At 29.3% G+C, this 17,880-nt stretch overlaps 1 protein-coding gene across 1 annotated transcript; it reads left to right on the top strand.

Annotated features, from left to right (window-relative positions):
* The first annotated feature begins 8,778 nt into the window (after positions 1–8,778).
* LOC114302172 (mitochondrial import inner membrane translocase subunit TIM14-1) lies at positions 8,779–13,042 on the top strand. The gene is made up of 3 exons (XM_028247170.2): positions 8,779–9,027; positions 10,281–10,453; positions 12,549–13,042. The coding sequence occupies exons 1-3, from the start codon at positions 9,025–9,027 to the stop codon at positions 12,700–12,702; spliced, it is 330 nt and encodes a 109-aa protein (XP_028102971.1). The 5' UTR covers positions 8,779–9,024; the 3' UTR covers positions 12,703–13,042.
* The last annotated feature ends 4,838 nt before the right edge of the window (positions 13,043–17,880 follow it).

Here is a 17,880-nt window from a genome sequence, read left to right as displayed (position 1 = left end):
ATTTTGTGTATGCTCTGTCTGGTGTGCACATTTCTTGAAGTGAGTCCAGAAAAATTCTTCCCTGATAAGAATTTCTCTGTGAAATCCAGAGAAATTCTTTGGATTTCTCCAGTTTAAACTTAGAGAAATTTCAACAAACACAATGCACACTATAATTTTCAATGCTATTGGCAAATTTCTCTGGATGAATTGGACCTCACAAAACACAATGCGCATTTCAACAAACACAATGCCCATAGTAAATTTCTCTTATACTGGCAAACTTCTATGGATAAATTTGACTGATATGAAGTTACTAGAAATTCACAGAAAAATTTAACTCGTATCGTGCCAAAGAAGGTGCCTATATCATCATGCAATCTGTAATGCATTGTGTCAGTACAAAACAATTATCAAATTCAAAAAACACAATCCACACAATACTTTTCTCTGCCATTGTCAAATTTATGTGGATGAATTTGAAGCTTCAAAACACAATACACAGAGAATTTTCTCTGCCATAGAAAAATTTCTCTGAATGAATTTGACAGGTATTACAAACCCACAGCCTATAGTATATATCAACAAACACAATGCACACTTTAACTGATATTGAAAAATTTCTCTGGATGAATTTGATTGATATTATTATATACACTGTCTAAAAAATACATTTCACAAAACAAAATACACAAAGTAATCATCAAATGTATTATTTAATTAATAAAATGTATTATTCTCAACTATTTAACAAAGGTTCCTTGCATGTCCTCTTATTATGGCGACCAATACTCTCACAACGACTACACTTAATCACCCTTTTAAACTCTCCAGCAGAAGCAATTCTGTTCTTCTTCGGCCTCCCAGCTGATCTCTTGCTCAATGGAGGTAAAATCATAGCATCTTCAATGCTACACACAGGTTTTTCAACAATTGGAACTAGGTCAATCGAAAACGAGTATGCTTGACGATACATATCAGCATGAAAAAATGGTTCAACAAATGAATTCAAATTCTTTCCACTCCTAAAAATTGTAGCAACAGCATATTGACATGGATACCTATTTATTTCCCATTTTCGACATGAACAAGATCTCAACCCAAGATCAACCATAACTGAAGGAAAAACAATGCACTTCAAAGACATTATCAGATGATAAACTCACATTCCATGTCCTCCCATCCAAAAAAGACTTCTCCAATACACTATCCATACAAGGACACAGAACTTTATTCCATTTACTAGAGAGCAGCCTCCTATCAAACCTCATATTCATGATTTGCAACCGTGTCATGCCTACCAAATTTGTTATTGGCAAGTGCTGAGCTTCTCGTATCCATGAATTGAATAACTCAGCAACATTTGAATACATCTCACCATAACGTTTCCCCGTAAAATATGCATCACTCCAATTTTCATATGGTAAACTTCTCAAGAAAACACTCACAATGTCTCCTTCCTCACTTTTTAATTCATTTAACTTGAAATGAAATGATGCCTTTGTTGGCGCATATGCACATTCTGAAAACTTGAACACAATCATCTCCCTAACCAAATTTGTGTTTCCACATGATAACTTATCCATCAAATTTCTCTTTAGATGTTCAAGACAAAATCCATGAAAGCAGTTAGGCAAAAACCTAGCAATTCCTTCCACAATACCATAATGTCGATCTGATATGAAACTTATCACCCTTTCTGATCCCAATACTCCACATAAATGTTCAAGGAACCAACACCAATTGTCTTTATTCTCAGCATCCACAACAGCAAAAGCTATAGGAAAAAAACCTACAAAACAAATAGGAACAAACAGATTAGATATACACATGCAGAGAAAATTAGAACAATAAACAAGTAGAGAAATTTGACACTACCTACATTCAGAGAAAATTCACTTAGTGCCCAACTCCAGAGAAAATTCACCCATTGGCAACATCCAGATAAAATTGACTTAGTGACCAATTACAGAGAAAATTCACACAATCAGAATATCCAGAGAAAATTCACTTAGTGACCAACTACAGATAAAATTCAAACATTGGCAACATCCAGACAAAATTCACTTAGTGACCAACTACAAATACAATCCATACAATGACAACATCTAGAGAAAATTCACACACTGAACAAAATCCAGTGAAAATTCTCACAGTGGCCACAACCATAGAAAATCCACACAGTGGACAAAACCATAAAATTAGATATATTTATAATTACCTTCATTCCCATCCTTCCCCGTTGCAGCAAGCATAACTCCTTTGTATCGTCCTTTCAAAAATGTTCCATCAAGAAAAAGCAATGACCGACAATATTTGAAACCAACAATGCATACATGAAAAGTCACAAACACTCCTTTGAAACGCTTGTTATCTTCAAAATCTAACTCAAAACGACTACCTGGATTGTTCTTCAATACCTTATCAAAATACCACCGTAATTAATCAAATGACAAACAAGAATCCCCATATTTACTACGTTTTGCTTTTTCAACCCCCAACCAACCACAGTTATAACTGATTGAGACGCCATACTTGTCTTTCATTTCTTTGACAACATCCACTGGACGAGTTAAAGGTTTTGCCCTTACCTCTTCAAGTATCAGTCCAGAAACTAAGCTGGATGTCATCCTAGCATGTTTACTAGTACAAACCGCCACACCACACGTATGTTCATTGTTCAAAGTTCTTATGTAAAAGAACTCATTTGTTTTTTCAACTGAAGCATGTACACGCCACATACATCTTCTTGATTCGTTATATGAACATTTTGCCGTAACCCTCAGCTTGTCATTTTTAACATACGTAAACTGAAAGCCAACCTTAATAGCATACTTGCATAAAATAATACGGAACTCAACCACATACCCTCAAACTTTTGTCCAACACTCGTAATATTATTTCGCCAACCAACTGACAATAACACCTTTTCTTGGTGAGAACAAAACTTAGAGAATGAATTCCTTTCACTATCCACCAGCCTATCACATTCACCATCCACAACATCTACCCAATTAGACCTCACTTCATCCTCTTTATCAGAAGTACTACATCTAGCAACTAAAACATCAACTACATCAACACCACATGCACAAACAACCTTCAACATATTCAGAAAATCAATATCATTTCAAACCATACAATTCGGATGGCCCACAATAGAATATGAAATACACATCATCTTAGGTTGCAAATTCTCCCATGTTTTACACAAAATGCTAACCAATTTCTCAAAATTCAATTCGCATGAAACATTAATGACAATAGTATCATTCTCATTTTTGCACAGCAACAACACTGCACTGTCCATCAAAACTGAAAGCAAAAAACAAGAAAAATAATTTGTTCAACATAAAAACACTTCACAAGAACAACATAAAAGTTCAGAGAAATTTCTAATAATTATAATTTTCTCTGGATTATAATAACAAGCTTATAATTTTCTCTGGATTCAAATAAAAGTCTAGAGACATTTACAAACTTATATTCACCTTCAAGATAACAAAAACAAAATCACAGAAAAATTAATGAATCCAGATAGAATCACAGAGAAATTTACTGCTAACTATTAAACACAATCATAGACAAAAAACACACAGAAAATCTGTTATAAAATTATAAGCTTCTATGTGATTTTCACTGAAGTACAAGCTCACAATTTTCTTTGCGTCATTCTGCAATATTACACTCATATCAAAATTCAGAGAAATTTACAAACTCATATACACCTTCAAGATTCCCTAAAAATAGTGCACTGCCTATCTAAACTGAAAGAAAAAACACAAAAAATAACTTTTGCTCAGAGAAACAAAAACTTATATTCATTTTCTACAAACTTATAATTTTATCTGAACTACAAACTGAAAGTGAATAACAAACTTATAATTTTCTCTCAACTACAAATAAAAGTCCAGAAAAACTTAAAAACTTACAATCACTTTCTCAGATTCTATCTGCACTAGAAACTAATAATATGTCCATAAGAACTTATACTTTTCTCTGTCATTTTTGTTGGATTATAATAACAAACTTATAATTTTCTCTGGACTATACCAATAAACGTGTAGAAAATAAAATTTCTTTGGTTTAAACAAATTTCTCTGGTTTGAAAAAATATAGAACAAAACTTATCATTGATTAGCATGTCGATGAAAAACAAAGCACAAAAAATGAACTCTGATCAGCTTGTTGATGAAAAACAGAGCATGAAAAATGAACTCTAAACATCAAAATCAACCACACCGTCAACACTCTTTGAAATTGATCAAAAAACAGAGAATGAAAAATTAATTCCAAAAATAAAAAACAACTCTATCAAGCTGGCCTCTATCTAAAATTGATCAATAACAACAAATGAAAAATCAACTCCAAAAATCATAAACAACTTCACTGAGCTAGCCTCTCTTTTAAATTAATCAAAACTAAAAACAAAAACCTAATGCAAAAATACACTTTAAAAACTAATATGAAATCGGAATCCTTACATAAAATTCAAAACAAAAATCAAAAATTCATGTGGAATTTCTATCGAAACCATACCTGATTCAACTCTACTGAAAAACACACGCGATCAACAAACTATAACACCTACATGATCGTAGTAATTTCTATCGTGAAGTCCACTGCAACACTTGCGAAATCCCTCCAAAATCTCCGACAAAATCTCTACCATGAAATCAGTTTCCAAAATCTCACCGTGAAGTCAGCAGTCTGCCAAAATCCAAACGATCTTATGTTATAACGAGGGTAAAGTAGGTATTTTATAACATAAAATAAAGTTAAGGGACCTTAGTCATCATAACATATTATTGTGTACCTCTCCTCCTATTAAAAGTTGGGGAGGGACCTTAGGCCAATTTTTTCATATTTTTAATATAACACTTTTTGTCACCATGTAAAAATGATTATGCTATAGATTTTTATTTTTATTTCTTTGTTTTTTCTATTGTTTTGAAAATGTTATTTTTAATATAAAAATTAACAATTTCACTTTGTTCCTATCACAATTCATAAGGTGAAGCGCCTTATTACCGCATAATACTACAATAATCACATTTATATATTATATTTAATTTAATTTATTATATGATGTGTGTTTATACTAATTTTTAAAATATATTTTTTAATTTTTATTTCACAAGTGCCTTCATAAGTTTGTTTGTTTATTTATTTATTTTTATTTTTTGGGGGACAATTACAAAAGAAAGGGAAAAAAATTACAAAATTATGAAAAATATAGTATTTTAATTATTAAAATGTATGAACTGCACAGTGTGACAGCCAAAAAAATTTTTAAAAAAAATATGAAAAACGTATAATATTTTAATTATTAAAATATATAAACTTATTCATTGATATATATATATATATATATTACTGTCCAACTGTGCTGTTATTTCCCAAAAAAAAAAAAAAACACATTGAAATTTGATTCTTACAATAAAAAAATCCTAAATTTTTAAATTTTTCAATATTTTTTTGAACGGGATAATTTTGTCAATTTAAATCTTAATTTTTTTTATTTATTTTCAATTTAAATTATTTGTCACTTTTGTTAATTAAAACTGACAAAAAAAATAATATTTTAGTCATTAAATTTAATGTTGATATACATAAAATGTCTAAAATATTCAGTTTTCTTGAGTTTAATAATTAAAATATTCAAAAAAAAAATTTTGTCAATTTAAATGGTTCATATCGAAAATTAATCAAAATTTCAGAATTTAAATTAACAAAATTAAAAATTCAGAATTTATTTTGTTACAAGGTGAAGTTTTTTTTTTGGGGGGGGTTAACTACATCAATAGTTGTTCAGGTTTCCTTTAAGCTTCAATTTGGTCTTTGTACTTTGAATTTCGTCAATTTGGTCTATGTACTTTATTCCACATGGTCCTTTTTGCTTTACAATCATGACCCTCACGTTTTAGTTATTATATTCTTGTTTCTTACGTTTTGTTATATTATCAAAATACCTTTTTAAATTTAAATTTATTTTTATTTTATCACACTATTTTTTCGTTTTTCTGATGGAATTAATTCAAAAGATTTATTTAGAGAGTTCCGTTGTAAGAATAAAGATAATTATTTGTGATATTTTCTTACTTATTTTTTATAATAATTAACTGTTTACCTTTATCTAATCTAATAGTAAATATTGAATTTCGAGTATAATTTTTAGTTATTTTTTCAAAAGATTTTCTTCAAGAGCATCTCCAACAGTGTATCAATTTTTTCGCCAAATTTGAGTAAAAACTTTCTTTGATATCAAGTGCTTCAACGGAAAATTTTGGAACTTTATCAAACCACCGGTCCACTAGAATGATGACCGAGCGGATGTCCGGCTAGTCAACCAGCCAATGTAAATTTTTCTTTTTCTTTTTTTTGTTTGTCTTGAGGTGGTTTACCGAGCGGTCCACCGGCCAGTGTAATTTTTTCAATTTTTTTTGCCTTGAAATAGTAATCTAGGAGGACATCCAGCAACACAATAGTGATTTGATAAAAGAAAAGTCGGTCCTCAGTTTGATGAAAGAAAAGTAAAATCTTCAATTTGATACCGATTTGATAAAACCGTTGGAGCTGAAAAAGGACACCTTTTTCATCAAATTCAAATTTGATGATAAGTTTGATACACGGTTGGAGATGGTCAAAGTTCTCTTAATAATTTGATTATAGTATTATTTTGTTCAATTATTATTTATAGTGCAGTACTATTGTGTGTGTTTGGTTGGAGTTTTTTGGATTGAGTTTTCAAAAACTAAATTTTTTGTTTTTCGTATTTTTTTATTTTTAGTGAATATTTTTAAAATTTTAAGCATTTTTTTTTACTTTTTTAGATGTACTTTACTTAGATGTATCTAAAAAGTAAAAAATTTGTGGAAAAATATTTTAAAAAATTAATAAATGCATAAAAATACTCAAAAATATTGAATTCTTGTTTTTTTTTTTTTTTTGTATTTAGTGAATTTTCAAAAGATTTTTTTCACAAAAATTATACTTTTATGTGTATTTATGTTAGGTGTGTCTAAAAATTTAAAAAAAAAATTTGCTTAAAATATTAAAAAAAATTAGTAAAAATAAAAAAAAAATATGGAAAACAAGAAAGCAAAATTTTCTAAAAATTGTTTTTGAAAAATCGAAAACAAGCAAAAGTGATTATTTTGACTTCTTCAACATATCTAAAGTTCATATATTTATATTTGCATGACTAAGAAATTAGGCTTTAATACTAATTTTAAACACACACAAATTTACAGAGATTTATAATTAGTCTGATAGAGATATAGGGCCTTATAGTAACTAATAAAACTTCTAGGGGATTGTTTGGGATGTCCTAAATAAGTGCACTTTTTGAACTAAAAAGTAGAGGGAAAAAAATGGTTGTTTGAGATAACTTTTTAACTTTTTACGAAAAAATGTATATTAAAATATTGTATAAAATAGCAAAATTACCATATTACCCCTTCTATATCTAAATGCCTATTGACTTGGATTGTCCAAGAAGCCAAACGGTGGGCAGTAAACATGTATAGGAACAGATTCCCTACAATTCGAGATCGGACTAGACGGTGTTGTTTGGCCCATAGGGGCCCATCACGGGTCACGTTTTGATAATCGGAACCGTTAATATGTAGAACTCGTCGAGTATTGTATGCTTGTAAAAAATCATGTTGATCGGATATCGATAGCTATTTGATCTGATTAGTTTTTTGTCAACCATTAATTTCTTCACCGTCCAATTTTTTTTTACAAAACTGATTTGATCATATAGTTATCGATATCCGATCAATATGATTTTTTACAGGTATATAGTACTTGATGAGTTCTACACATTAACGGTTCAGATTATCAAAACGGGACTCGTGATGGGCCCCACGGGCCGAACAACATTGTCTTGTATATCATGAGAAGTGCATCCGGCTTTCTAATGGTGCTGTTTGGCGTAGCTGTTAAAATAGATTATAGATTATAGATTAACAGATTATAGATTATGACTTTAATCAGAAGCTATTAATCTGTTTGGTATAACTGTTAGATTATAGATTTAAGTTGCTGAGTAATGTTTGTTAAATAAACTGTGAAGTAGCTTTTTCAATTAATTTTTATTTTTTATTATTCACTATTTGTCTATATATATTTTATAGTCCATTTGGGTCTTTTTCTATTTTTAAAAAAAAATAAAAAATAAAAAAATTTAAGAGTATAACCGTAAATTAACATGTCCACAGCAGAAGCTGATAATCAGAAGTAAGGGGTGAGCAGCTTTTCAGAATCAGCTTTTTTGACGTAAAATAAGTTGTTAGAATCAGAAACTGTTTGAAATAAGTTTAACCAAGCAGTCCAAAATAACTTTTTAAAAGACAGAAGCCATAAGTTGGCTCAAAAAGCCCCACCAAACACCCTCAATGTGTACCAACACTATAGACAACACATCACTTCAATACACCTTTTGACTTGTACTTTTTTTTTTTGTAAATTTATTGTTTTTATATTTTTTTTTTTTGTGAATAGTGATAATTTTTTGACTTTTTTAATAATTTTTTGGCTTTTTATCTTTTTTCATGGATGCCAAATCAGCCTTAAATTTATAGTTTATTTTTATATTTCCTTCAAGACTAAATTGATATGGAATTAAATCTTAAGGGACTTTTTATTATTATTTATAGATGGTATACAAATAGAGTTGAATCATGAGGGACTTAATTAATACAATTAGAATTATATGGATTAAAATGAAACATATGTCAAACTTGAAGGACTGCATACAAATTAACCCTTTTTTTAATTTTTTAATTTTTTTTTATAATTTTCCCTATTATTTTTTAATGAAGAAAGAAAGTGGAGGAAAAATATCGCGTGACATCACGTGGCAGACCGCCATAGTTGCCCCCTGAGCAAGTCTGTTTTTTACAGTGAAACCCTAGTTCCGGAAATCCTATAATAAAATAAAACTGTGTTTATCCATACAAATCAATTCGAAACGCTACAAGAATCCAGCGAATGTCCCATCTTCATCCCTTCCTACTCTGAAATTTCTCAGGATCAGCAATGGTGAGTTCTCTCTCTCTCTCTCTCTCTCTCTCTCTCTCTCTCTACATACATAAATATGTGTTCATTGAAATCTGTGCTTTGCGCAATAGCAATCAATTCTTGTTTAGTTTTTAACAATCCTCCTGTTCTTTCCAATGGCAATTTCAAGCTATAAATGGGGCAAATTTTCTTTTCAATGAGATTTTTCTTCCATCTAGATGATATAATTGCTTATTCATTATTCATCTCAACAATGTTAGGCTAAAACCCTCATGAACCAGATTTTTGTTAAAAACAAAAAAGGTTAAATTTTTAGAATTGTTTACAGAGAAGCCCAAATAATTGTGAGAAACCATTCCTTAGGAATTAGGTCTTAGTTTTTGAGAGCCGGTAAGCAATTTACTAATTTTTAGGTGGTCCTATAAGGCTTTATTTTAATACCAAGTCTAAACTGCTTATTTTATGATATCTCTTTGCTTTTCCTTTTCACACTTACTCTTAAAAGTGGTATTTGCAAGAGTTCTCACACAATTTTAATTTCATAGTAGTTTGGATATGTGATTTTGATTATTTGAAAATTTTCTGATACTTCTCAAAATTAAAGAAAATTAAGAATATGCTTGGAAAATATCAGATACGGATTTGTGAGTATCCAATAGTGACACGATGTGGATACGACTCCGTTCTAGAAGTATGCGTGCTTCATAGATAAACATTCTTTAGTGAGGTTTGTAGTTTATCGTCAAATATTCAATATGTTCCACAAGATCTAGTTTCTATTATAGTAATAGATTCTGAAAGTTATTGTAGGAATTTTAAGATGATCTTCCTTAAAGGCATGTTTGATAGTGAGATTAGGAGGGGGAAAGGGTTTGAGACATCTGGGCCAAGGCTGTTGGCTAGTCTGGCATTTTTTTGGTGGATTTCTGTCTCATAGTAAGGCCATCGGATTTCTTATACCATATATGGGGATTAATTGGAAATAACTAATATCCAAGGTACACGTATCTGAAATCATTTGTATAAAAGAAAGATAGCTGCTGTAGGCACACATGTAAGACAACTACATTTATGAATGAAAGAAAGTGGTTCAAAGTATAACAAAAGTTAGTGTGCTTGTTCATACTGTTCATCAATGTTGATGTTATTGAAAGTAGAGGTTGTTTGTCAATGATGATTTAGATCTATTAGTCATCTTGTTTCTTGGTGACTTTCCTAGTGTGGTGGTAACCCGTTCCTTAAACTGACGTTTAAATTTGAAATTTGCACACCAGTCTACACCATTGTTAGCAGGATTTGCTCTTGCTGCTGCTGCTTACGCTGGCAGATATAGCATCCAAGCTTGGCAAGCATTCAAAACAAGACCACCTAGAATACGCAGATTTTATGAAGGGGGATTCCAGCCTGCAATGACAAAAAGAGAAGCAGCTCTCATTCTTGGAGTCAGGTACCCTTGAAACCAATCTGTTGAGTCATGAAGTGTAATGTTCATGATAATTTCGTCTCATCACATGCATTAATACCATAGATTCTCAAATTGAGATATGAATCCCTTATCCTTTTCTATTTTCTGAATTGCGTATTGCGTATTGTAAGAATTTTTAACATCTTTAGAAATAGTTATAAAAACACAAATATCTTGCGAGATAAAAAACATAAAACAATCTATAATCATTAATGTTACAAAAGTTGCCTTCTAGAACTAAAGATACGCAAGCTTCAATACTTAGGCCCTATTTGGTTTGTGATTTTTTGGCTAAAAAGCCACAAAAAAGCCAAAAATGTCACATCATAAACTTCAATCAATCACTTTTTTCCCACACAATTATCCATATTCAACTAAAAAAATCATTCCAAACACACTAACTTTTTGCACCTCATAAAAAAGCCACTAAAAAGGCCAAGTTGCGAAAGGGGCACTTAATACATATACAAATCAAAGATAAAATAAGTTTAACAAGAGATAGTGCACTTTAGTACATTATTATATCCTTGAATCAAATTTACCATCAGTTTTTCTCATTCTTAATAATTGCATAACACGTTTTCCATGTTGTCTTAAATATCCATTGATGTTTTAATTTATAATTTATATTTTTTATGTTCTCAAATAGTTTTTTCATAGTAAAAAACATTCAGCTTTTGATGTGACTAGATCTTTTAATAGCATAAGATGCTTAATACTAGACGAGTAGATATTTTTAAAAAGTTAGACAAAACAAAAGGTGTATCATTCTCATCTTAACAATATTGTTTTTTTTAATAAGTTAATGAACCTTTCTAATAATATTAGCTTCTTACAAAATAAGTTCAATTACTTTTTTTCCCCATAAATATTAAAGAAAATTTAGAAAGCATATATCCTATGTATCACATTATGTGTCGCGTATTGTATTTCGCATCATGTGTTGTACGTATTGCTAATGCATATCTATTTACCTCTAAACATAACGGATCATAAGATATGTATTGTGAAACACGCCCTTCTTCCCAACATAGGGCTTGAAACATGAAAAGAAAGGAGAGGATGGAGCGAGAGGGAAGTTCATGGAGCAACTTTCAAGTCTGTCATTGTTATTTGTTAATCTTTTATCAAGAAGTCCTAATACCTTTTGTGGTGTTTGGTTATCACTTTTTTTTCTTTTTTTTTTTTTGTTAGTTATGTCTCCCATAGGATTGAGTTGTGACATTTGTGGTAATCATACCTACAAATGTTATAACATGCATATGGTACACCATTTTGCGCGTGTGTACCATAGCATTACCCTATAAAGAATCTATTATTATGAATTGTTTTCTATGAAACATGGGTATTCCAAAAAAATTGAAAATATAGAGTACTAGAAGAACTATATTGTGCTTATTTTTTTAAAAATTAAAAATATTGTTCATTTTTGCAATTTTAAATTTTTTGAACAATACTTGGGGTTCTTTTTTGTCTTCCTCCACTCTCTGACTCTCCCTATCTCCAGCTTCTCTGTTTTTTTCAACAACTCTCTTTCTCTTGGAGGCTCATCTTCATCTTTTTTTTGGGTGAATTTTCATCTTTGTTTTGTCTATTGTTCTTTGTTTTTCTAATTTTATTTCAATTATTTTTTGCATTTGAAATATATATTTTTTATGGGCGTACCCTACTATACTTATATCTTATTTTTTTAGATTTTGCCGTTTCGTTATATCTGTACCTTCACCCGTGCTTCATACATTGTTCCTATTTTGTGATTATTGCTTGGTTTTGTGAATACTGAATTGGCTAGGTTGGTTGCATTAACCTGATACCCACTTTAGTAGTATTTCTCGGGGGAGAAGAGCTAATATTGGTTGTCGAAAATAGACCAGCATCAAAATGCTTTAACCATGAAACTGCTTTGAAGCATTGGTCTTGTTGAGTTAGCATTCGAAAACCTTAAATTTCTTAAGTGGATCTAGTCAGATGATTTTTCATTTGGTTTCTCCAAGTGCTAATAATTGTAATTCCTTTCCTTCATTTTATATAAACTTGCTGTACCTGATATTTTTCAATGGTTTTTTATCTTCCATAGGGAAAGCACTCCGGTAGATAAGATTAAGGAAGCGCATAGAAGGGTCATGGTGGCAAACCATCCAGATGCAGGTGGTAGCCACTACCTTGCTTCTAAAATCAACGAAGCCAAAGAAATGATTCTTGGAAAGACCAAGGGTGGCTCTGCATTCTGACTCTGAAAGCTATGTCAAAGTTTCGGAGGGTGAGTTTCAAGAGTGCAATTCTGCAATAGTCAAATAGATATCTCCTCCTTTCTCAGATAGTCTCATTGTCTGAAAATATTTTTGCCAAATCTTTCTAATGATGAAAATTTAAGGGTCTGTTGTTCCGATAATTTCTTTAAGACCCAACAGTTGTATAATACCGAGAATCACAGAATTTATATTTATTTTGCTTCATTGAAATTTGGGGGAATATTTGGCTTTTTGACTCGGTTGTACTTGAATCACACAGTAACTATGAATGTTCATTATTTATTTTTATGTTGAGCCAGTTTGGTTCTCTTACTGGTAAGTTCTCAGGAATAATGATTGATGATTACCTGGAAAACTCAAATTCGACATTATGTTTGGATGATAGGAATTAAATAGAAGGAATGAGAATCTTATTAACAGAAATTTTATTACTAGTAATCTTCTACAGGAATACCATATAACTTGGACTTGGGGTCACTGCTTGTGCACAATGCACTGTTATGTGGCTTGTGGGGCTCCCTTTGAGTTCTATTTTGATAATTCTAACCGTTTAGTATACCATAAAACATTAAATTAATCGGATATCGATAGTCACTTTAATAAATTATATAAAAAATAAATATTTAAAGTATCAAATTGAATACAAATGTAATTTGATTAAGGGTTATTAATGTCCAATCAACTTGATTTTTTACCATGTTCACTAAAATTGAATTGTTTGGATTATAAAAAAAGATTTGAAGTGAGTCTCGCAAGTAACATGACATGAACAACAAAATTGAGAAAAACCAAAGTCTCTCTCTCTAGTCTTCTTCATCTAGGTTTCTTTGTCTTGTGTGCCGCCTGGGGTGGGGGAGGGGGGCTCCAGCCTCTGGCTTCCTCTCTCCTCCTTCTATTCCCTCTTTCTCCTTCCATTTTCTTTACTTTTTTGTTTCAAAAATGTTTTAGACCACTAATTAGTAGTGGCTTTAACACCCACTGCCACACGTGTTTTATGCCTTGTTTTTTTTTTTTCTTTTTTTTTTTCAATTGCCACCTCACTAGTGGTGGTATTAGTGATGGTAAATTAGTGGTCTATAGCATTACTCATTTTTTTTCTTTTTTCTCCTCTTCCCTTCCCCTCCGCCTTACCCTAGCAGTGGCTTTCACTGAATCCACCTTCTCTTTTCTCCTCCTTCCTCACTCCAATGTTGCCACCACCGCACGGCCACCTGATTTGCCATCTCCTGGCCATCGCAGCCCTACCCCTACCTGATCTGCCTCCACCTCTTCTCCATTTCCTCATCTCCACCAGATTTGCTTGCCTTCAATCGTCAGATCCGTCGCCACCATTCCACTGCCTTGGCTATTTTGAGGCTGAGGGTTTCTTTTTTATTTGTTTATTTGGTGTTTGGATGCGTGGCTAGGTTTTCATTGGTGGTGTCATTGTAGTTTATCCTCTATGTGGATGTAGCCTGTGTATTTATTTCAAACTTGTCCTATTGTTGAACTTTTATGATCAGCATTTATATCCCACTATGGCTTTGTGTCTTGATATATACATAGCTTCTCCTTAGTGCTTTATTTGATGATTATTACTTTGTTCAGTGTAAACTTTTTATTTTGTTGGAAAGGATTAAAAAAAAAATGTACAACAGTAACTTTAAATTCATATCACTTTAAATATTATAAGCTTATTTAATTACTTAATTCTTAAATATGGCTCATTTTTCTAAGAATGTGAGAATTTAGTTTGTTTGATTTGATTTTCAAAAAAATTTCTAAAAAATTAAAAAATAATTTGGTAAAAAAATAAAAATACCAAAAAACACTTGTTACTTTCATATAATTTTATTTTTTTCAAAGGTAAGAATAATTTTTAAAAATAGAATTATTATTTTAATATATTTATTTTTTCAAACAATTTTCTATTGTTTCAAAAAGAAAATTTAAACGCAGTTTGCGAAATTAAACCAAATAGGCCCTTACATTCTCGTTTGGGCACATCACTTTTTAGCATAAAAATTAAAAAGTTATTAAAAAATCATAAAGTTAACAAATTATATCCAAAAAATTAAAAAAATTCTTTTCTCTTTACTTTTTACACATCTTTTTATAAAAAATTAAAAAATTGTCCTAAACATATTAATTTTTTATCTCATATTTTAACTAAAAAATCAAAAAATTATTAAAACAACCTGTTTCCAAATGAGACCGCCAATTTCTCCTTCTTTTTTTTTTTTTTTGCCTTTTCTTTTCTTTTCTCTCTTATTCTTATTTTTATTTTTATTTTTATTTATTTATATTGTTTTCCTTTAGCCCACCAAAGTGAAGAAATGATTTTATCTAAAAAATCTGCACAACCACGCAAAAAAAAATTGCAAAAAAAGGTCGCTTAAAAGTTATTCTCAAATGAAGTCCAAAAATTTGTGAGTACTGTCAAACCAATTGCAAATCAAACTTAAGTAATTTAATCTTTTTTTTATATATAATTTAGAATATATATATATATATATATTGAGTTGCATTTAAATGGAACTTAAAAAATTAATTTTATAATATATTTAATTTAATTTTTATTTATACAAGGAAAAAAAGAAGAAGAAGATAAGGTGATTTTTGATAAAATGGAAAATTGAAAATTTAATGTTAAATTTTTTAAGTTATAAAATTGCTTGATAAAAAATTAAATGTTAAATTAAAATAAGTTATTTAATGTGTATAATATTTAATTTGAAAATTATTTATTTTTAATTTTATATTGTGATAGTGATTTGGTGGTGCTTATGATAACAATATCCACAGTGATGAAGGTGGTGGTCATGAAAGGGTGGTGGATGGTGGTGGTGACAACAATAATAGTGGTGATAGCAGTGATGATGGTGGCGGTAATAATGACAATGGCGATTGTAAAATTCTAACGATACATATTCATAACTATGTATAAATATTTATAAATTTAGTTAGAACTAAACAAGTTTTTATCACTTAATTTTTTAATAAAATTTTATCCTTCATTTTAGGAATTATTTAAATTTGAAGTGATGTCATTTGTAATTATCAAAAAAACTTAATTATTTTCCCTTTGTATATTTGGTTATCAAACACAACCTAAGATTCACAATTTAAGTTCTATAATTTTACCTACAATGACATGATATGTGTGAATTTTATTAGATTTATTTGGTACACCTTGTTGGAAACTAAAAGGTAATAATCATAAATAAATAAATAAATAAGGAAAAACAAAAAGAAAAAGCAGAAGATAATCAATTTTTTTTTTAAAACTTTTTAAGTTAATTCTATTCTATGTAATCAACTCTAAGTAAAAGTTGCACCAACCTCTTCGACACAGATTTTTCAAATAAAAGTAAAAATTATAAGCAATTAATATAAATGGCACCGAATAATCCCATTATAAGTAAGGAGTGTTTGATATAACCTATATAAGTACACTTATTTTATTTGGATTATATTATTTTTTTATTTTTCTGTACATCTTTTTATAAAAAGATAAAAAATATACTTAAATACCTTATGAGATTTAAATTATAAATTTTTTTCATAGTTTTTCTTATATAATAAATCCAAAACTCAGTAAGTCGAACACAAATAGAATTTGGGGAGAAATGCTAAAAGCTCACTAAATTACAAAAGTACATTTGTCCTGTTTAATAATTATTGTTTTTAGACAATCAATCCCATTTTTATTTTTGGTAAGAATTTTTTTAATAATAAATTATTTAGGATGATTTAAATAAATATATTTTTTAATTTTCTGTAAATATATATATATATAATAAAGAAAATAATAGAACTCAAATAAGTACATTTGATTTATGTTAAACTAGCCTATCACCCGTGCTATGCACGGAATAATTATACATATTTATATTTGTTTTAATTTTTTTTAATATATAAATTATGTTTTTAAAGATTTTTTATAAAAATAATTTAACAATCTTATCACTAACTATAGTGTACAGGAGAAATTAAAAAGACTACTGCAGTAACTATGCAAATGCTGTATCTATAATTATTTGTATGAGAAGATTTTAAATACTAATCACGGATTTTGACCAAATCAATAAATGCAGGCATGTGAATTGGAAAAAGTTAATAAATGTTAATTAGGGAATTTTGACCAAATCAACAAATACTGAAGGTTTTTTTTTTTAAATAAAAAATTTAGAAAATTAAAATTGAGAGATTTGAGCTCCCACAAGGATTGGGGTTTAGAAACCCCCTTTTTCTTAATATATTTAAAATTATCTATATATGTGAATTGCGATTTTTAAATGTCTTTTTTTTATTTTAAATTTCTTCTTTTTTTCCTTTTTTATATTATATTAAAGTTTAATATTTTGATAATAATCACATGTGTTGGATTTTTCATGGAATTAAATGTCTTTTTTTTTATTATATTATATTAAAGTTTAATATTTTGATAATAATCATATGTGTTAAACTTTTCAAGAAATTTTTTTTATACTCGTTCTTAATGCATTAAAGTGTTATTATGAGGGATAATAATCATATGTATTGAGACTTTTTAAGGAGTTCATATATGTTGGATTTCAAAAAACAAATTATGCTTGTTCTTTATGCATTAAAGTGCTATTATGAGGGTAAGACTTGGGGGTTGGGAGAAGTTAATAAATGCTAAGTTTTTTTTTTTTTTAAATCAAAAAATCAAGAAATTTATATTGGAATATTGGAGCTCCCACAAGGCTTGGGGCTAAAAATCCCCTTTTACTTAATACATAGTACTAGCATATCACCCGTGCTATGCACGGGTTGTATTTACAATTATCTATATATGTGAATTGCGATTTTTAAATGTCTTCTTTTGTTTTTCTTTTTTATATTATATTAAAGTTTAATATTTTGATAATAATCATATGTGTTGAACTTTTCAAGGAATTAAATATCTTTTTTATTTTATTTTATTTTATGTTATATTAAAGTTTAATATTTTGATAATAATCATATGTGTTGAACTTTTTAAGGAATTCATATGTGTTGGACTTTTTTTCAAGGAATTTGTTTTATGCTTGTTCTTAATGCATCAAAGTGTTATTATGAGGGATAATAATCATATATGTTGAGACTTTTCAAAGATTTATATGTGTTGGACTTTTCAATAAATTTTTTTATACTTGTTCTTAATGCATTAAA

This window comes from Camellia sinensis, chromosome 10 (genome assembly GCF_055761805.1).
Source record: "Camellia sinensis isolate YWXY chromosome 10, ASM5576180v1, whole genome shotgun sequence".
Classification (NCBI taxonomy): domain Eukaryota; kingdom Viridiplantae; phylum Streptophyta; class Magnoliopsida; order Ericales; family Theaceae; genus Camellia; species Camellia sinensis.
This window is presented reverse-complemented; position numbering and strand designations above follow the sequence as displayed.